The following is a 22,750-nucleotide window of genomic DNA, read 5'->3' on the forward strand; positions in this document are numbered from 1 at the left end:
AGCACAATCTATAATAGGATAAAATTGATAAACTGGATTTCATCAAAATTACATTATTTTAATGGAATTCTCATCACCTTCTCAACTACTTCCACCCCATTTTCTTGATCTGAAATCTTGTTGTATCTAATTCTTAAGTGTTGATCCCATGCTATTTACTTGAAATACTCTCCTTGCCTATTTCCTTAGAAAAATAAATACTATATCAAAAACTAATAATGTATTATATGCTGGCTAATTGAACATAGTAGTAAAAAAATAAACAAATTTAGAAATAATTTTTTTAAGGTTTTATTTATTTGCCAGAGAGAGAGAGGGAGCGAGAGCGAGCACAGGCAGACAGAGAGGCAGGCAGAGATAGAGAGAGAAGCAGGCTCCCTGCTGAGCAAGGAGCCCGATGTGGGACTTGATCCCAGGATGCTGGGATCATGACCTGAGCCGAAGGCAGCTGCTTAACCAACTGAGCCACCCAGGCGTCCTTAGAAATAATTTAATGAAAAAACAAAATGGACTCCACAAATTCTAAACTCAATTCATTCTCAAAACTTGAAATTCAGTAAGTCCTTCAGTGACTGACAACTTAGCCAAAGACCCCATAATTTATCATTTATAATTCTAAGAAAATATTTTCCTAATTAAAATTAAAATATTTTCATATTGCTTAACTACATTTTAACTTAGAAAGCATTAAAGAGAGTTTTAAAAGGTAGCAATAAAAATTATAAATTATTAGGAAGTCTCTGAGACAATTATTAATAAAGTTTCAAGTTGGGGCACGTGGGTAGCTCAGTTTAGCATCCACCTTCGGCTCAGGTCATGATCCTCAGGGAATCCAGCCCAGCATCAGGCTCCTTGCTCCACAGGGATCCTGTTTCTCCCTCTCCCACTCCCCCTCTGCTTGTGTTCCTTCTCTGGCTGTCTCTTTCCCTCTGTCAAATAAATAAATAAAATCTTTAAAAAAAATTTTTAAAAATAAAGGTAACATGCTTTTGGATTATTTAAATTTCTTAAGAAAAACAATTCTTGAAACACAGGAGGCAGTCAGGGTCTATTTAAAAAAAAAAAAACTTTATTGTACAGGAAAAGGTTACCTTAAATATGGACTTGAAATTTAAGCAAAATTGATTAAAAAAAAAAAACTTAAATATTAACCCTCTAAAGTTTTTTTTCTTAAATATTAAAAATATGAGACAAATGTTACCTTTGCAGAGAGGCAATTTGCAGAGAGTAATTCATGTACTCCCTTTCTTATTACCCTCTTACACCTAAGCCTATCAGGCACTTATAATTCCCTACATAGTTCTTAATGATTTCTGACGCTGTGTATTTTCTTAATCTTTCTACTACTTCATGAGTTTCAGTAAAGCAAATGGTGAGCCCTTAGGGCCTAAAAGAATGACTGGCATTATAGTATCTAATCAATTCATTTTTGTTAATAGGTTCTCAATTAATTTTTGTTCAATGATAAATGTAAAAAACTTAATACACATATTTGGCTCTTTTAGAAATTTCAGAATGAAAACTATTGATAAAAATTTATTTGGGATCTATTAAGCACTCACATATTTGTATTACAATGCCTTAAAAAGAAAATTACTTCAAGTTACAGCTAAATCAAAATCATCTTTAAGATCCACCCTAAAATTTTATAACTTAAGGCATTATATAATTTTCCGCTTAGATTTCAACTATCTTTTTATCTTTACTTTCAGTGTAAATCATAATACTTCAAGTGAATCCATAATACAGAAGTTTCCATTTTAACTTCACAGTACAATAGCCTAAAACATATGAACCTCCCCTTTATCTTAACCCTTCATGTTTCGAAAGAGTAACACATTTCATGAAAAATCAAAAAGAAGGAAAAAAACGACATTCACATTGTAATCAGAAATTTTTTTATTCTTTCTACATTTAATTTCATTGAATCCCTATTTTACTGTGCTTTTGCTGTCCAAAAATAATGAGAATTTACCAAAATGTATATATCTGATCCTTACTAGGTATCAACGAGGGCTTAAACCCCATCTACAACTTGCTCTTTAAGGCTAGCAAATTCTGCCCTTCTGATCTATGATGCTAGACAAACATCAGGGAAAAACATCTTGGAGTCCCCACAGTTAAGAGTGTTTCTTTTAACTCATGGCTGCAATTGGAAATCTATCCCCATCATTATGGTCATATAACATGGCAGTTATGGCAGTTATGGTTTCCCTGCTCTTATATTTGCAAGTGTGTTTTAAAGAGGCTCTCTGGAAAAGCATTCCACATAAATACAGTTATGATATCCAGAAGCAAGGGCCTAATTGAAAAAATCCGCAAGATTGAAGCTTTTACCAAGATACCAAAAATAAAGATAATGTTCTGTTTATTTATTTAATAAACTGATTCAGTCCATACCACAAAGTATTTGCAATGTTTGTTTAGAAGTTGAACAATTTTATTTAAACTTTCTGGCATTTCCAAGTTTCTTTTCCTGTCCATTAATTATTACTGAAACGTAGATATTCAATCTCAATTTGAAGATGGCAGTTTTTTTAGATTGAGATTAATAATTTATACAGCTATTTTTTTACTTTCTTTGCCAAACACATAAATTCTTAACATAAGATGACCAAACAAGCAAAAAAAAAGAGTAGAACTAAAACTAATATAGCAGTAGAAATTTTTATTTAACTGATGATTTTCTTTTAGGGCTTTTATTCCATTTTTCCCATCTTTACTTCAGAATTTCTAAAGCAGTTTAGTACCTTAGGAAAAATAAAATAAGGAAACAAAAATATTGTTTCTCAAACTCATGCCATTCATCTACTTGATGACTCTGGTGTGGCATTAGTAAGGTACATTTTGTGATCAAAATATATCTATGCAAGACTTCAGTCCAAAAAGTCACTTTGGAATTTTAATAGAAATATATTGCCTTCCAAAAATACTTTGCAAAAAGAAAAATCAGAAGTCTGCAAGTAACAAAAAAATAGTTGAGAAAATGACTGCTACTTTAATAGTCCTCATAAAATCTATCAGCTAACTAGTAGGTAGAATACTCTTAGAAAACAATCCAAAGAGGCAAGAGATAAAAGTTGAGGATTAACACAATGAGAATATTTTTTTAAATGAGAAAACTATATGCTTGCAATGAAGACCCATTAGTTTCTATATGCTATACTCTTTTTTCATGGATATCCATTTATGACAACATTTTATAACTGTAAGCCAAAATTATAAACAGCTAGATATTTTACACATACAAATTCATTCATTTCTCGTAAGGACACAATAACAATTAATGCTTCCTCCCTATAGAGCCTGTAATATAAATCAGAGAGAAGAGATTTGTAAGTGATATACTCTCTTGATATATGAATGCATCTCTTAAGTACCAATGAGAAAAGACCAGGCATTTTGTAAACATTTTATCAATATTTGGCCCCAGAGAAAAAAATAATGGAAGTGAAAAATTAACTTCAACTAAGAGAAAATAGTTACAAACGACTAAAGGGAATCACATCTGGGCAGAAAACATTCTAAGATGGACTTGGGATATTTTATTATACCAGAAAAAAGGGAAGTGCTTAGAAGTCTAATAGGGCATGTAAAAAAGACACAGAAGCTTGAACAGAATCCCTCCATTTTAGCATCAAAGGTTAAGGACTGTAATTAATTTTAAAACCGAATAAAAGTTCATGAGTCCACAGCAATAAATACATGCATAAGGACAAAGATAAACAGAAAAAGATGTAATTTGCATCCTATCTTATAAATAACTATTATCCCAGCTCCTAAACTGGTAATGAAAGAGAAAGAACTGGGGCACCTGGGTGGCTCAGTGGCTTAAAGCCTCTGCCTTCTGCTCAGGTCATGATCCCAGGGTCCTGGGATTCAGCCCCACGTCAGGCTCTCTGCTCAGCAGGGAGCCTGCTTTCTCCTCTCTCTCTCTCTCTCTCTCTCTCTGCCTGCCTCTCCACTTACTTGAGATCTCTGTCAATTAAATAAATAAAATCTTTTAAAAAAGAGAGAGAGAGAAAGTATTAAGTCATGACTCTGCCATTCCTAGGGAACTACTTCCCTACATAGCTTTATCTTATCAAGCTCTGCTTTACTGAGAAATGGCAGCTAATTAATGTAAAGACATGACAGAGTTAGAAACTCACCATTTTGCAAACACTAAAGAAATAACTGATTCAGACAAGGATCATGAACATATGTGTAAAACCACTGGGTGAAAAGTTGCTGCAAAACAGTATATTTATACAGTGTCACCCCACAGATTTCTGTTGACAGCAAAGGGAAAACTACATCTTTATCCTAAAGAGATCTGGTAATTTGGGACAACTTGAGTTTGTGTCTCTTAATACAATACCTTCAGTTATGAAGTACTAAACTTGAATCTAAGCAAGCTATTGCATAAAACTTCTAGTTTACTGGAAATAGAAGAACAAGATAAATAATTCCAGGAGTACTTAAATACATAAATAAGAAGAGAAAAAGACTGAGGGGAATTCTCCTAGATTAAAAATCTAAAGAGATATAAAACCATTTGGAGGACAAATGGAGAAATCTGAATAGGAAAGACAGTAAGTGATATTAGGGAAAATTAAGTTTTCTTATATATAATAATGGTATTATGTTACTGCTTCTATCTTCGGAAAATGATATGCTAAAGAACTTTAGGGATTAAATACCATGATGTCAGAAACTTAACTTTCAAATACGGCACAAAAAATATTAAATGCAGATGTTCAAGCATGTTAGTAAGTCTAGGAAGTAGGTGCACAGGTATTTATGAGGGCAGTGACAAATATATTTCTTAAAATGTGATCTTTGTGGCATGGGACTTATGGGAGAATCTGCCTTAGCAATATTTCCTTAAAAATGAAGGTGATTGTCAAACTGAATAAAGAAGATAGATTTTGATATGTTGAATGCAGTTTTACTGTTTTCCAATACTCAAATTTTTATCTTGTCAATAGTGATTTTATTTACCATAGAAAATTCCATAAACATAACCCCCACAGTTTTTAAGGGGTTACTATATTTAATTAGGTACCTAGCATAGCATTTTACTTAAGGTAAATTATATTAGACCAAACCTGTGGTTTGTTTTCTGTGGTTTGTTTGCACAACAAACTCTTATTATCACAATTTGTGATGCATCAGTTATCTACTTCAAAGGTGACAGAACAGAATTTTCAATTGTACATAACCTCCCAAGAATCATTCATTTAAAACCATAAGCGAATTTGTCAAATACAAAGATTCAAATAACTCTGGCAACTTAGACCTTCTAACTACTTTTCAAAGACTGATGAGTGATACTTATTTTTGCATAGTGCCTGTTATGTTGTCCCAAAACCTGGAAAGCACTGACTGCTAGGATCTCAGCAGTCTCTAATGCATTACTCTTTGCAAATATAGTTTTATTTAAACAAATTAAAAACTTTTAAAAATGAGAAAAAATAATAACTGTAATGTACAAATTCATGGTGATTTGAAGAGGATCAGTCCTGCTCACAATTTTTCAGTACCTTTTCATTATCCTGGTTGTGTTTACTCATTGGTGATGTTGGTACATAAAGATCAGTTTCATCAGTTACTACATACTGTCTCCCAGAAAGAAAATCGCGTAGCTGACTCTGTAGAAAACAAAGGAGGTTACTAATAAGGTGCTATGACAACTATTAAAAATATTTCACACCAAGCTATATATAATAACCCATTTCTCTATCATTATTTAAAAGTGATAGGGGCGCCTGGGTGGCTCAGTGGGTTAAAGCCTCTGCCTTCAGCTCAGGTCATGATCCCAGGGTCCCGGGATCCCCTAATCTGGCTCTCTGCTCATCAAGGAGCCTGCCTCCTCCTCTCTCTGTCTGCCTCTCTGCCTACTTGTGATCTCTGTCAAATAAATAAATAAATGAATCTAAAATAAAAATAAAATAAAAGTAATAATGCTGGCTACTTACCCCCCCCAAAATACAATATTTAGTCATTTTAATTTTAAACTAATATCAGAATTTCCTTTAGTATAAGCCTGCCATTAAGTATAGGCTTCCATAGTACACATGTTCCCAGTCCACTCTTATCATTAACTAGACACACATACACTCCAAGTTTCATTGCTCACTACCATCTTTTCTTGAATAGGTACCTGCTCTCCAATTCATCTGTTTAATTATTACAGTCTTCGAATGGGCAAATTCTTCACTTGAATTATGAAGATGACATTCTTCAAATTTTTGCAACCCTCACAAATCCTTCCTTTAACTTAGCTGGTAAGTGATATCTTGTTGAGGATGAGATTCTTAGGTCACTGTCCTCTTCTTTCAGGACATGCTATTTCATTGTTGTTCTTTTTAAATAACTTGTTCTTTCCACCAGGAAACTTATAATATTTATCTTTATCCTTAAGAGTTTGGAAACTTTACCAGGATATGCTTAGGTATGTGTCTTTTCTCTTCAATACAGGCTGGAACTTCATAAACACTTAACAGACTCGGGGAAATTTTATTATAACAAATGTGGTTAGAATATTTTATTTAATCATGACCTCTTCTGCATCTCATCCTTTTTCTCCTCTGGAATTCCTATCATTTGTTATGTTAAATCCTCCAGATCCAACCTCCAAGTTTCTTAACTTTTCCTTCATAATTACTTCATCTTCATATTTTTCTCTCTGTGCCTTAAATATATATTTTTAAAGATTGTTTTTTTAAAAGATTTTATTTGAGAGAGAAAGAGACAGAGTGAGAGAGATCAGGAGCAGCAGGGAGAGGGAGAAGCAAGCTCCCTGCTGAGCAGAGAACCCAACATGGTACTCAATCCCAGAACCCCAGGATCATGACCTGAGCTGAAGGCAGACGCCTAACTGAGCCACCCAGCTGCCCCTCTGCTTTAAACATTTTTTGTATTTGACTTTCAGAACTCTGATTTGTGCCTGAATCCATCTGTTGCACTGGGAAGACTTTTTTTCCTCTTTTTTAAATCTAGAAAGTCTTAATGTTTAGGTGTATCCTTGAATTTCCTTGAGTACTTAACTACTTTTATGGATTCACCATTAAGAGCGCTATTCTGTTGGTCACATGTGCTCTGAGTTAACTCATCTTTCTGCAAGTGCTGGGACTCGTTAAGTGGCTGTTGCTTTTCTTCATAGGCTAAGGCCCTGACTGTTGAGGTACCTGAAGTGAGGACAATTTTACAAGTAATAAAAGTTGAAAATGTCTCTACTGTTTACAAAGCATCAGTGGAAAAATAAACAGGATGCCAGTCACCTCCTTAAACCAAGAGAAAGTCTTTTTGTGGTCTCTCAAGGATCACCAACAGTATACCCATCCATTCAGCTACTTCTTGGCTTCCTAAGTCAAAGAATCCTGGCACACTCAGATGGAATTTTTGACCTTCCCCAGAAGGTTCCCAGATTTCTGAGGGCTGCTAAGTTCTTCTTGAAATCTACCATTTCTTCTCCTCAGCCCAGATCTCCAGTATCCCTCAGATTATTGTTCAGTTCATGAGAAAGCAAATTCTGTACCAATTGTCTCAACTTGGACTCCATTTAGAAATCGAGGTCTTATATGCTCCCAGATGTCCACAGGCCCTGCATGCATGTTCCCCAGGAGAGGAATTATAATGTGTGAAATACACTTATATGTATTCATACATCTATAATTGTATGAAATACAATTATAATGTATGAAATAACTTGTTCAAGTTATCATGTTCCCAGAATATCCCTGTCTTACCTTTATCTTAATTCCTTGTAATTTCTGCCTTATTTAAGCTACTATAAATAAGAAACAAAGATACGTAAGCATATGTATCTTTAAAGACACTTTTAGGAGCACTTGAGTGGTTTAATCAGCTAAGGATCCCACTCTTGGTATCAGCTCAGGTTATGGTTTCATGGGTTGTTATCAAACCCCCATTGGACTCAGCGCTCAGTAGGGGGTCTACTTGAAGAGTCTCTCCCTCTGCCCCTCCCCACTCTCTCTCTCTAATAAATCTTTTTAAAAGACACTTTCAGCATAAATTAGAATTATTTTAACGTATTTTTGAGGAAATCAATCTAAGTATCTGTTTTTCTGCTCAGTTTTTCTTCATTGGAAATTTCCCTAGAGCAAATAAGTGTCAGAGATCAAATCTTCCATTTTAAGTGCAGAAAAATTTCAACTTCACATGCTATCATCTCAGCAGCTTCCACTCCCCTCCTGAAATTCTGCAGAACATGCTGATGTTTGGAGGCACAGAACTCCCTCCAAGGTAAACCTGTGTATCTCATACTACAGTTGATACACTTAAATGAAGAGGCTTATTAGAAGATTTATTAGACGGGGGGGCCTGGGTGGCTCAAAAAGCTGAAAAGCGACTGCCTTTCAGCTCAGGTCACGATCCTGGAGTCCTAGGATTGAGCCCTGCATTAGGCTCCCTGCTTAGCAGGGAGTCTTCTTCTCCCTCTGACCCTCCCCCCCTCCAATGCTCTCTCTCTCTCTCCCTCTTACTCTCTCTCAAATAAACATATAAAATCTTTCAAATAAAAAAAAAATCTTACAGAAAACTTAGACAGCAACAAAGGATAAGGTGAAAACAATGTGCCCAAAAACATCAGGCAGATTATACTCTTACTGGCTTATCAAAAAATTCTCTTTGTTGTTCCTACAATCCAATACTTATGTTTGATTAGCCTCTCTAAATTAACTATATGAAAAATAGTCAAAAATCATCTCTACAAGCAAATAAAACATAGGTAGGAAGGAATGAAGAAAAACAATCTTCCCTCACAAGTATCTTTACCATAGTGTGGGTCTCAGAAAGTTACGACAGGGGGCACCTGGGTGGCTCAGTCAGTTAAGCATCTGCCTTTGGTTCAGATCATGATCCTGGGGTCCTGAGACTGAACCCCAAGTCAAGCCCTTGTTGAGCCCTGTGTTGGGCTATATGCTCAGCAAGGAGCCTGCTTCTCTCTCTCTCCTTCTGTCCCTCTGCCCCAACTCATGCTCTCATGCTCTCTCTAGCTCTCTCTCTCAAATAAATAAATAAAATCTTAAAAAAAAAAAAAAAAAAAGAAGAAGAAGAAGAAGAAGAAGAAGAAGTTACAACAGGGGAAAGGGTTCTATTATAGCCCAGTAAGCCAAGACCGCAAACTGCCTGCCAATATCCACTCTCCCCTTCTTCATCAGTAACAGAGATTTTGTTTTTATTCTGGCATGTTACCCAGAAAAAAAAAGGACTATATTCTCCATCTTCCCTAACATCTTGGTGTGGCCATGTGACTAAGCTTTGTGCAAGGACATGGAAGCAAAAGAGCTATGCCTCTTTAAAATGCAAGAAGAGTGCTGGGTTCCCTTACTACTTCCTGATGCAAGGAACGCTGATATGGAATCTGGAGTTCCAACAGCTAACCTGGACCACAAATGATCTTGAGGATAGAGGTCAAGAACTAAGATGAATAAGCAGAATGACAGAAAAATCCTAGGTATCTGATAACCACAGAGCCATCACATCAGTCCCATATGCTTACCTTAAGACTCCTTTTATAAAACAATGAAATAAAACTTCCATTTTCGTAAACCACTGTTAGAGGTTTCTATTACAAGGAGCCAAAACATGATTCCCAAGTTTCAGACAGAAATATTTATAAAATATTCTAATATCTTAGAAAATATAATAAACATTTTCTTCTAATTATATCTATAATTATTTAGTTATTACTACTATTTAATTACTACTTTATTGGTACTCAGTAATGTTAAGATAAATATACTTCAACACTTTAAAATAGATACATCCAAATATATTCTAAAAGTTTATTAATTCTAATGTAGATAAAACCAACCTAGAAAGGATGGCATCCCATTAGTTTTAAAATTTATATTCAATAAAAAAATAAAGCAATGAATATGTGTATGCAAAAAAAACCAGGAACAGTATATTACCCCATGTTTACTGTATCATAGTATCATCACAAAATGATACCCCATCTCAATAATTAGTACTACTAATCCATAGAAAGAGTCATAGCAATCATTTATACAACATATGCCAAATGAACATGTATACATCAAAACAAGAAAGTAAAATATAAAAGCAATCCTTGGCATGAATTCAAAAAGAAATCATAGGGCGCCTGGGTGGCTCAGTGGGTTAAGCCGCTGCCTTCGGCTCAGGTCATGATCTCAGGGTCATGGGGTCGAATCCCACATCGGGCTCTCTGCTCAACAGGGAGCCTGCTTCCCTTCCTCTCTCTTTGCCTGCCTCTCGCCTGCTTGTGATCTCTCTCTGCCAAATAAATAAATAAAATCTTAAAAAAAAAAAAAGAAATCACACATTTGGGACTGATCTCTTTGTTAAAATTTTTTGATCTGGTAAGAAGCTGTTCTTATATTTCAACCAAATAACATAATTTCAGCAAAATTTACCACTGAAATATTTCTTTCCAGTAATAACTAACTTTCAGGTAGCTAAATTTTCCATTTCTAACATGATCTGAAAAGCAAAAGCACTATCAAGTTACTATAAATGTTGATACCATAGTTTAAAATAAAAATAAATCTAGCCAAATTTTCATTTAAGACAGAATTATTTTAAAAAATACTTACAGGGGATATGTTGGCATTATTTTCACAACTAGAAATCAAAACACTACATTTTTTATAAACATCAATCAGATCTACCATATTACTATTCTTTAAGAAATCATCGTAAGTCCTCCTAAAGTCCTCATAATGGTCAATCACTTTTGTATTTTCAAATGGTAGGTTCAACTTCTCATGTAGAAAGTATTTCCAGGTCAATAAGACATCGCTGAGGGAAACTGTAAATTCTCCACTATGCTGAAAAGAGACAATGCCAAAAATGAAAAGATAAATTTAGGTACCAGAATATTCATTAATCTGTAATTGAGACGGGAAATACAAATTGAGTTTTGTTATAGAAAAGTGTACATTGAATTCTTGTGGATTTGAAAATAACATCCAAGTTCAGCTATGGAATAATTTTTAAACCAGATAGAAAAGGATTTTGTTGGTTTTGTAAAATACAAACAACTATGGCAAGTTTGGGCATGACAAAATTAGCAAATATCTAGTCTTTCTTCATTAAATTTCTTCTCAAATTCAGGGTATGGGTGGGCAGTGATCTGTTCTTAAGTACTATTAATTGGGGAAAAATTTGATTCTGTTAATATTTAGCTCCTTTTAGCTCTTCTAATGCATTTTTAATCTCTTAATCAAAATTTTCAATGCCATAGTGAATTACTACATACCACACTTCCAACTGTTAGTCTTAAGACATGATCATAAAAACTAATTTTAAAAATCACATTTTATTTCATTACTGTTCCAGAAAAAGCAAAATAGCAGTGCTAAAACCTTGGGTCGGAGAAGAATTTTGATTCTTCCCTGTTCATGGACACACCAAACTATAAACAAGTGTTAAAAAGCCACAGTTTCTTTCTATAAGCTGCTGGATGTTCCTATTGAGGTAAAATTGTTCTTTTTTCTCTTCTTCAATATCAACATGATGTATTAGTCGGTAGACATGCTGAAGGTTTTTTTTAATTGATTGCATTCTGCTTCCAGATATTAATAATAGTGCCCTCCTAAAAAAAAAAAAAAAATGCCAGCCCTAATTCAGTAAAAAATTCTAACTACTCCTTTCCAATACAGCATGAGTAACAAATATCTTTAAGTATTCATATGTAATTTTGTGAAATGTATTATGTTGCTTTTTTCCACAATTAAGTTCCCTTAATATGTTAGTAGTTTCTGATAACACCAAGATCTTTCCATCATTTGCACTGAAAGATGGGTGGATATTTAAATAGAACTATAATTCACTGGAACTAAAATTGTAACATCATCTTTAGCCAATGAAGAATAATAAAAAGAACCAAAAAGAGTCAAGTAGGGGCGCCTGGGTGACTCAGTCAGTTAAGCGTCTGCCTTTGGCTCAGATCCTAGAGTCTTGGGATGGAACCCCATGTCTGGCTCCCTGTTCAGCAGGGAGCCTGCTTCTCCTTCTCCCTCTGCCACTCCCTTTGCTTGTGCTATCTCACTCTCTCAAATAAATAAATAAAATCTTGAAAAAAAAAAAAAGCTGAAAAATAAACTTTCTACTTAACTGACTCTTTTAAATTTACATTTCTTTTACAAAAATCAGCTACATTTTCTAGTTACTATCTAAATTTAAGGCAATTATGTCCAAACTGCCTTAAAAATTATTAACTTTTTACTCATCCTCATGGAAACAAAGAAAATTATCCTTACTGTCCTTGGAGGGACCTATTATATCAAAATTATAAAAATTAATAACATTTCATGAAATTAATTCAATGAAAAACCAAAAAAAAAAAAAAAAACCCAGTAACTCTCAAATCTTGAATCCATAACCCAAATGTAAGACAGATTTGTAACTTCGCAGCATCGCATCAAAAACTGTACACTTTACTTCTCAATCCCACAAAATTACACAATAAAATTTCCAAATGGTATTTAAGTTTTAAACAAATCCAGCTATTTAGAGTTTCAAAACTAAGTTGCCTTATCTCAAAAAATTCCTAAAACTGTTTTGATATGACATCTTTCTTATGAAAAATAAATTAAAATTTTGCCTAACATAAATGTACAATTCAGTCTTATTCGGTTGACTATAACTAGTTAAAGTAAAACCAGGCAAGCTCTTGATCTTTTGAGAAAAGGTTTTGACTAGATTAACAGTGTTTATACTGGGATTGTAAAAACATTTTAAATCCAAATAAAAATGTACTCCAGATATCAGTTTTCATGATCAGGTGCCCACCATGACAGCATATTCTATTATTCAAACCAGTAACAACTGATTCAGAGAGCTTGTGGTCAAATCAGAAAATGTTTTGCTAGGAAAACATGCCAGCTGGCTAATATCTGAAGGAAGTTCAAGATGGTCAATGCTTTAATTCTCTGATGGACATAAGAAGGATTGTATTTCATAAGAATAAAATGAGGAAAAAAATGAAGTTACATTTTTTCAAAGCACTTGTACTTTGTATATTTTGCTGAAGGTATTTTTATAATTATTCAAAAACTTAAATAAACTTCGTATTTTTAACTAACTGGAATTTTTATTGTTATCAAAACAGAAAAGATAGGAGGTCTGCTTAAGAGTATTAATTGGCTATGTGACCATGAGTAAAATACTGAAAATCCTGTGAATACTTTTCCTTGGTTATAAAATGAGATTAAACAGATTAAATAACACCTGATGAATGGCAGGTGATCAAAAAATGTCATTCATTCCCTTTTCTCATTCAAAGTAAAATAACTGTTTGTTAGGCAGGTATTAGATAAATGTAATATAATTGTAAAAACTGTTTCTTCTTATTCATTATGTCAAAGTTAGGTCATTTTCAAATCTGACAGTCAACCACAGGCTGTGGCTTTCCATGAAGTTATAAAATTAATATCTTTGTTTCATCCAATGGAACATTTGTAACGTTTTAAGGCTATTTAAGTTCATGAAAAATAGCATTTATGATGTAATTGCCAGACAGAGTCAAACTACAAAGTCAATTCTAAGGAAAGGAAAAGCTAAAGTGCTATCTGCAGCTTAATAATAAAAGTCATATATATTTGCCATGTAGTCCTCAAAAAATCTATGGATTTTTACATGGAAGTCTGCACACAGCTGGGGATGCCTGAGCTAACTCCACATGGAGACTGAGAGTCAATCAGAACTGCAGCCCAGCATCCCTACTGCACATGTGCACACACATACACAAACTGTGATAAGCTCAGTTGCAATTCACCTCTCCTCTTTTCTCCCACCCAGAGTCTGAACTTTCACAGTGAATTAGCAAGTAGAAAATTAACAAGTAGAAAGAGATCCTAAGTGTGTGCTACACAGACAAACCCAAAAGAAAAAATATCTTGAATTGAGTATTTCAACATATTAAAATTTTTACATGAAAACTAAATTTTCTTCAGGGTATATTTCACTTACCTTTTTGATATATTTATGCTTCAAAAATTATTCATAAGCAAACAGTAGGTGATACGAATACAGTTTGCTTAATTCCAAAACAATAGCTCTCAATTACTGTATAATAATGATTCTTAATAATTGCCTCAATTTCTCTCTCTTCTCATTTTCAAGTGAATGATCGCCAAAGCTTAACCTTTAGATAGTCTATTCCACTGATATAATATCCGCAGAACCTATTATCTTGGGGTACCATTCCTTCAGGTTACTAAAGGAGAGTTTTTTGGGGTTTTTTTTTTTTTTTGGTTGTTTTTCTTTTTAATGCTCAGGCAGTAAAATTAGAAAGACTTGAATATGGATTGCAATGGGGAGCAAAATAAAGAAGCTGTACAATGACCTTTGGGTGTCTAGCTTCACTGACTGAGTGAACAATGGTATATAAGATTGAGACTAAGATTGGCATATAAATTCTGATAAAACAATCTAAAGGAAGTATATCCAGAGAAGGTAAGTAAAATGGAACACATCAGAAGTTACCGACAAAGAGTGTTACAAAGTACATGTAGAATTCTTTTAAAGAGTAAAAAAGAGATAAAAAGAACTCAACAGTAAAGTAAGTAAAGGATATGAATGAGCAAACAATAAAGAGGATACCTAAAGAGTCAAATAATCATCTTAAAAGATGTTTAAATGCTCTAATAGAAAAATTAAAATGAAGTACCCTCTTTTCTCTTTTCTTGTTCTTAGATAACATCTAATATGGAGAAATATAAAAAAATTGTATAATACAGGAATATATTCTCCTATACTGTTGACATAATGTAAATTCTAATAACCAAGTTGAAGACAAATTTGGTAACATCAAGTCAAATTAAAGATATATCTGTCATATAACCCCTTGTGTATAGAGCCTAGAGAAACTCTTGTTCATGCACAGACATCTCATTTCAATGAAGAACTGTTTATAATACCAAAAAAATTCAAATGACTCAAAGGTCTATCAATGAGTAAAGTATACCAGTCATATAAAGGATGATTGTTAAAATGAATAAATTAGATCAACTTTTCTATCAGTACCTAAAGAGGTCTTGAAAACAATGATGGATAATAAAAACAAGATACAGAAAGGATGTATACCATCTGTTAGAATTTTAAAACAGACATATTAACAAGACTATCTGCCTGGTTGGATATGCAGAGAAATCCCTCCTGGCATGAAATACCTAAAACTACAAGAGAAAATAGAAAACTTTTTTTAAACATGACTGAATTGTTCATAAGAAAAAGGAAATTACAAAAGGTCAAAAACAATGAGCAAGTGCCAATAAGCAAACGGTGAGACCTGTATTTTCCAGGTAACTACTATTCCCCGGCACTAAAGAAGCTGGTTTTTATGAACCCTGAGCACAAAGGTTAGGAAACAAAGCTAAGCATAAGAAAGATGGAAAGTCGGATCAAAACCCCCACCCTGCCTACCTTGCCAAAACCAAAGGTTCAAAGGTCAACAGTCTTGATATGTCCACTAGAAAAAAATCTGTCCAGCAAAAAGATGATGATGAAGATATCTGCCAGTGAAGAGATTTCTGAAGTAGCCCTGGTACTATGATTACCTCTCTGGATAATCTTCATTTAGGTTTTATTTTTATTCTTTTTTTAAATTTAAATTCAATTACCATATAGTGATTATTAGTTTCAGAGGAAGAGGTCAGTGATTCATCAGTCTTATGTAACACTCAGTGCTCATTACATCACATGTTGTCCTTACAGCCCATCACCAGTTATCCCAGCCCTTTGTCACCCTCCCCTCCAGCAACCCTCAGGTTTGTTTCCTATGATTAAAAGTTTCTTATGGTCTGTCTCCCTCTCTGATTTTGTCCTGTTTTATTTTTCCCTCCCTTCCCCTACAATCATGTTTCATTTCTTAAATCGCACTTGAGAGATCATATAATCGTCTTTCTCTGATTGACTTATTTCCATTAGCATAATACCCTCTACTTCCATCCACGTCATTGAAAATGGCAAGATTTCATTTTTTGATGGCTGCATAATATTCCATTGTGCCTAGATATACCAATCTTCTATATCCATTCATTGCAGATAGACATCTGGGCTTTTGCAATAGTTTGGCTTTTGTGGACGTTGCTGCTATAAACATTCAGGAGCACGTGCCCCTTTGGATCACTACATTAAATCCTTCAGGAAATACTCAGTAGTGCAATTGCTGGGTCTCAGAATAGCTCTATTTTTTTTTTTTAAGATTTTATTTATTTGACAGAAAGAAAGAGAGATCAAATGTAGGCAGAGAAGCAGGCAGAGGGGGAGGGAGAACAGGCCCCCTGCTAAGCAAAGAGCCCGATGCGGGGCTCAATCCCAGGATCCTGGGATCATGACCTGAGCCGAAGGCAGAGGCTTAACCACTAGGCCACCCAGTCACCCTGGGTAGGTCTATTTTTAACTTCTTGAGGAATCTTCATACTGTTTTCCAGAGTGGCTGCACCAGCTTGCATTTCCACCAACAGTGTAGGAGGGTTCCCCTTTCTCTGCATCCTCACCAGCATCTGTCATTTACTAGCTTGTTAATTTTAGCCATTCTGACTGGTGTAAGGTGGTATCTCACTGAGGTTTTGATTTGTATTTCCCTGATGCCAAGTGATGTGGAGCACTTTTTTCATGTGTCTGTTGGCCATTTGGATATCTTCTTTGCCAAGACATCTGTTCATGTCCTCTGCCCATTTCTTTTTTGTTTTTCTTTTTCTATTTCCTTCCACTATTTTAATGTGAGGATAGTGTTAAAAGCATAATGATAAGAAACCCACAAAAACAACGAAAAGAGAATGTGGTGCATAAACAATGAATTTTGGATCACTGAAAAAAATAAATAAAAAATAAAAAACCAAAAATGTGTGTAGGCATTATTCAAGAGAGAGTTAAAATTCATTTTATTTTTTTTTCAGTGTTCCAAAATTCATTGTTTATGCACTATACCCAGTGCGCCATGCAATTCATGCCCTCTTTAATACCCAGCACCAGGCTCTCTCCAACCCCCCACCCTTCCTCCCCTCCAAAACCCTCAGTCTGTTTCTCAGGGTCCACACTCTCTCATGGTTCATCTCCCTCTCTGATTTCCCTGAACTCACTTCTCCTCTCTTTCACCCAATGCCCTCCATGTTATTCCTTATATGTGCCACAAGTAAGTGAAACTACATGATAATTGGCTCTCTCTGCTTGACTTATTTCACTCAGGATATTCTGCCCATTTCTCCGTTGGATTATTTGTTCTTTGGGTGTTGAGTTTAGTAAGTTCTTTATAGATTTTGGATACTAGTCCTTCATCTGATAAGACATTTGCCAATATTTTCTCCAGTTCTGTTGCTTGTGTTTTGGTTTTGTCAACTATTTCTTTTGCTCTGCAGCTTTTCACCTTGATGAAGTCCCAATAGTTCATCTGTGCTCTTGCTTCCCTTGCCTTTGGCGATATGTCTATGAAGAAGTTACTGTGACTGAGGTCACAGAGGTTGCTGCCTATGTTCTCCTCAATGATTTTGATGGATTCCTGTCTCACATTGAGGTCTTTCATCCATTTGAGTCTATTTTTGTGTGTGATATAGGAAAATGGTACACTTTCATTCTTCTGCATTTGGCTGTCGTATTTTCCCATTACCATTTGCTGAAGAGACTCCTTTTTCCATTGGACATTCTTTCCTGCTTTGTTTAAGATTAGTTGACCACAGAGTTGAGGATCCATTTCTGGGTTCTCCCTTCTGTTCCACTGATCTATGTTTCCGTTTTTGTGCCACTGTCTTGATGACTATAGCTTTGTAATAGAGCCTGAAGTCCAGAATTGTGATGCCACCAGCTTTGCTTTTCTTTTTCAACATTTCTCTGGCTATTTGGGGTCTTTCCTTGTTCCATACAAATTTTAGGATTATTTGTTTCAGCTCTGTGAAAAATGTCGATGGTATTTTGTTAGGGATTGTACTGGATGTATAGATTGCTCTACATAGCATAGGCATTTTCACAATATTTGTCCTTCCAATTCATGAGCATAGAACATTTTCCCATTTTTTTTGTGTCTTTCTCAATTTCTTATGGGAGTGTTCTATAGTTTTCTGAGTACAGATCCTTTGCCTCTTTGGTTAGGTTTATGGTTAGGTTTTTAGGCTTTTATGGACCATAAAAGCCTCTTATGGCTTTTGGTGTAACTGTAAATGGGATCAACTCCTTAATTTCTCTTTCTTCTGCTCACTGTTAGTGTATATTCATTTAGACTGTTGCCTAATAATTAATTTCTGTTGAGAAAGGGGCAAACAGTCAACTACTTTAGAAGAAAACTGGGATTTATGCCCTGGAGAGGGTAAAACAGAGTCTCTGGACCGAAGAGTACACGTGAAAACAAGAGTCCCCCCACCCCCACCCCAAAAAAATATATATATATATATGACTTTTTATATTCTAAATACTGAAACTTTTTTCAAGCACCCAACACATTGGCAGCTCAAATTTACACCATTTGTGTAAAGACTCTTTTCTGAAGAAACTGTTCTAAAAGGGATATCTTTTTTTTTTTTAATTTTTTATTTTTTATAAACATAGATTTTTATCCCCAGGGGTACAGGTCTGTGAATCACCAGGTTTACACACTTCACAGCACTCACCAAAGCACCCTCCCCATTGTCCATAATCCCAACATCCCAACCCCTTCTCCCAAACCCCCTCCCCCCAGCAACCCTCAATTTGTTTTGTGAGATTAAGAGTCACTTATGGTTTGTCTCCCTCCCAATCCCATCTTGTTTCATTTATTCTTCTCCTACCCACTTAAGCCCCCATGTTGCATCACCACTTCCTCATATCAGGGAGATCATATGATAGTTGTCTTTCTCTGCTTGACTTATTTCGCTAAGCATGATACGCTCTAGTTCCATCCATGTTGTCGCAAATGGCAAGATTTCATTTCTTTTGATGGCTGCATAGTATTCCATTGTGTATATGTATTCCACATCTTCTTGATCCATTCATCTGTTGATGGACATATAGGTTCTTTCCATAGTTTGGCTATTGTGGACATTGCTGCTATAAACATTCGGGTGCACATGCCCCTTTGGATCACTACGTTTGTATCTTTAGGGTAAATACCCAGTAGTGCAATTGCTGGGTCATAGGGCAGTTCTATTTTCAACATTTTGAGGAACCTCCATGCTGTTTTCCAGAGTGGCTGCACCAGCTTGCATTCCCACTAACAGTGTAGGAGGGTTCCCCTAAAAGGGATATCTTAAAGGTGGGCATCAGATATTTCCCAGCCAAATAGCCCAGTCGGATCAGACTACAACCCCTAACCCTCCAAACAGAGTTTCCATTAGCATTTTAGTGATCCACTTAAATATAAGTGCAAGGTCAAGGATCATCATGAAAAAAGTCTCTGTTGGAAGAATAATAAGACTAATAAAACAAGAAACTTGGATAAAGATTATGCAAGAAGAAAACCTCAAAAAATATCATTAATAGTCTCAACAGAGAAATATACACTTGAAGCAAGAAGACTATGGTATTTCAAAAAGAGAGAACAAGAAGAGCTATTGGAAATAAAGAGGATAGATGATAACAGGGGTGCAAGACTGGCCCAGTCAACAGAGCATGTGATTCTCAATCTCTGGGTTGTAAGTACATATTGGGTATAGAAATTACACAAAAATAAAATCTTAAAATAAAGATGATAACAGAAAATCCAATAATTATTAAACTAGTAAGCATTAAATATTGAATATCTTATTGAATATTGTTTGGAAGAAATGTAAAAGGTAAATGGATAAACTGATACATCCATAGAGAGGACTATTACTCACTGCTGAAAAGACAGACATGGAGGAACCATAAATGCATCTGGAAGAAAGTGAAAGGAGCCAACCTGAAAAGGCTATATACTTTACAATTCCAACTACATGACATTCTGAAAAAAAGGCAAAACAATGCTGACAATTAAAAAATCAGTAGTTGGCAGAGGTTGGTGAGAGGGATGAATAAATAGGTGGAGCAGAGAGGATTTTGAGGGCAGTGAAACAATTCTGTAAATACTATAAAGGTGCATACATAACTTATATATTTGTCAAAACCCACAGAAGGTACAATACCAAGAGTGTCTAAGGATAGACTCAAGATGTCCACTACTTACAATCAAATTGTTCATACAGAGTAATATGAATAATATGTATGCATGTGTACAATACATACCTGGGTATATTTATGGATTTATATTATGTAGACATATAAAAATATTAAAGAAATAATGTAAAGGTGGCAAAATATAAATTGGTGAATTAAGTGAAGGGCATGAAGGAATTCAGTGTACTATTCTTGTGACTTTTCTGGAAGTTTAACTTTTTTTTAAACACAAAGTCCAAAAAGTGTGATTTACATTTTTTTTCCTTCAACATACCTATATAAAATTGGTTTTTAATAATGACTGTGATTAAAAACAAGAAACAAACAAGTGGGACATGTAACCACCACCACCACCCTTCAGCCACACTGGTTCTTTGGCATTTTCTCAAATCTCCTGGCAGTTTCCTGCCCAGGGCCACTGCATATGCTGTTCTTTCACCCTCATCATCTTGCCTCCAACTCTTTGCCTACTTAACTCCTCTCCTCCCTTTACAGTTCAGCTTGATTTCTCCAACCAAGTCAACTCCATGGTCCCATGGCATTATATACCTCTTCTCACGGCTATAATTTTGCATTCATTTGTGTTTTTCTCTACTAAATATCTACCTCCCTCACCAAGCAATAAGCCAGGCAGGAGCCATGTCCAGTTTTGCTTACCATTTTAACCCCAAAACTTATGACAATGCCTGGAACAAAAGAGAGAAATGCCTGGAACAAAAGAAAAAAGAAAAGAAAAGAAAAGAGTAAGAGAAGAGAAGAAAAAAGAAAAAGAAAAAGAGAAGAAGAGAAAAAATATCTCCAGAAGGGAGAGGAAAAAAGGAAGAAATTAACATTTAACATATATATAAACAGCTATATGGGCCTCTTTGCTGTTCCTTAAACATGCCAGGCATACTCCCACCTCAGGGCCCTTGCATCAGCTGTATCCTCTGCTCATAATCCCTTCCCACAAAAACTCCCATGACTAGTTCCTTCTTTGCCTCTTTCAAATTTGCTTAAATGGCAACTTGTAGCTGAGGCTTTTGACCACCCTATTTTAAGATAAAAGTCCACTTCCACCCTAAGCTCTATACAATCCTTCACTATATCTCTTAATTTTTCTGTCATATTTATGACCTAAAATACTAAATATCTTATTTATTAGAGTATTATCTGTCTCTCCTCACTAGAATAGTGCCATAAAAGCAGAGCTTTCCCTCAGAATGTTTAGAATAATGTCTAGACATAGTAAAAATTCAAATATTTGTTAAAAGAATGACTATGTAAGATAGAATTTTATCAAGATCTATGTTCAAAATTTATTTTAATATATACTGTTTTAAACATGCAAAATTGCTAACTGCCATATGTAGTAAAGACTATCTCTTATTTTAAGATTATATAATTCCTAATTTTTAGGCATTAAAATTCTCTTTCTTTTTCAAAATTATGGTTCTAGTAACTACTTTTTTCTCAGTGGCCTCATTTGCCAATGTGAGAAATGTTTAAATCTGTCAATGTCTAATTTTTTCTGAAAATTTTATTGGTATATGAAATCTAAAAATATGGGAACTACTGACATATAGGATTAAAATAATTCATCAGAATGTCATTTCACTATCTAGCCCAATAGACCTACTGAAACTATTCCACACTTCAAATACCTTCTCTAGTCAAGAGAATCTCATTATCTTCAAACCGTCAAGACTTTGATCCTCCTGGATGCTTCTTAACTGATTTTTCCCTTCCTTCATCCCTTCCTTAAAGACTTCTCCTCATTTAAGTATGCTACCCGAAATCCAGTATGTTTAAGTCATTTTCTTACCACTCAGCCTATATTCATCCTTCTCTCATCTGAACACCTTAAGGCCTTTATGTACAGCTCATTCCAAAAACAAGTTTTGTATAAGCCAACCATGTAAGGATCAGATTAAGAAAAGATTTTAAAGAGACAATTTCCAGAGCCTCAGCGCAGATGAGGAGAATCAGAATTTCCAAGACTGAATCACAGAAGCTAGTATTGTTTAAAAAAACCCTCCCAAGTGATTCTGATTCTTAGCCTGGCTTAGGAATAATCAATCTATACCATAAAGTCTGAAATTAGTCATAAAATTCTTTGACTATATTAAAACGAACACTATTTATGTGTGCCTTCTAGAACTTTTTAAAGAAGAGAAATCATAAATAGAAGTATTTTTAACCATAATAACAGTTGCATGTTTATCTTAAGACTTCACATTAAACATGGAATGTACACATCCTACATTATACTATCCATATGAATAGCCTTAATTTTGAAGCAAGTTATTTCAAATCCAACTGTAATATTTTGACACAGACATGCAGATGCATTTTTGAAAATAGTGTATTGATATTCTCATAGGAGGGCATATACTACAAAGAAATTAATATAATTAAAATAAGCAGCTACCAACATTCACTTAAAAAAAAAAAAAAGTAAACCTAAATATAGTCTACTAACCTGTTTGTTGTTCTCTGCTATGGAAAGCTGCAATGCCAGGAGCATGGAGTCTGCACCACATACAGTAGTTCTCTCAGAAGTACAAAGAGTGTGCCAATTCCTCCTGAACTCTTTAATCATATCCAAGACAGACTTCTGATTAAGCTCAACCATCCTCTGAAAGCAGGACAGAATGCAATGTTAAAAAGC

The 22,750-nt window shown here is 34.8% G+C and overlaps 1 protein-coding gene across 10 annotated transcripts in view; it reads right to left on the reverse strand.

The window, feature by feature from the left end:
• Nucleotides 1-22,750, reverse strand: part of PARPBP (PARP1 binding protein) — a 70,218-nt gene that overhangs the window by 39,981 nt on the left and 7,487 nt on the right. For 4 of the 10 annotated variants that reach the window (XR_014313958.1, XM_082739483.1, XM_082739481.1 and 1 more), the window contains exons 2-4: nucleotides 22,562-22,717; nucleotides 10,587-10,820; nucleotides 5,526-5,633 (exon numbers count right to left, since the gene is read on the reverse strand). Coding sequence is in view for 9 of the 10 variants with exons in the window: in XM_082739483.1 (XP_082595609.1) it covers nucleotides 5,526-5,633; nucleotides 10,587-10,820; nucleotides 22,562-22,714 (495 nt within the window). In the remaining variant the exon portion in view is untranslated. Of the gene's footprint in view, nucleotides 1-5,525; nucleotides 5,634-10,586; nucleotides 10,821-20,757; nucleotides 20,803-22,561; nucleotides 22,718-22,750 lie in introns of those variants that run through there. The other 6 variants (XM_082739477.1, XM_082739485.1, XM_082739482.1 and 3 more) reach the window with 4 other exon arrangements.

Source organism: Mustela nivalis (assembly GCF_964662115.1).
Source record: "Mustela nivalis genome assembly, chromosome: 7".
Taxonomy (NCBI): Eukaryota; Metazoa; Chordata; class Mammalia; order Carnivora; family Mustelidae; genus Mustela; species Mustela nivalis.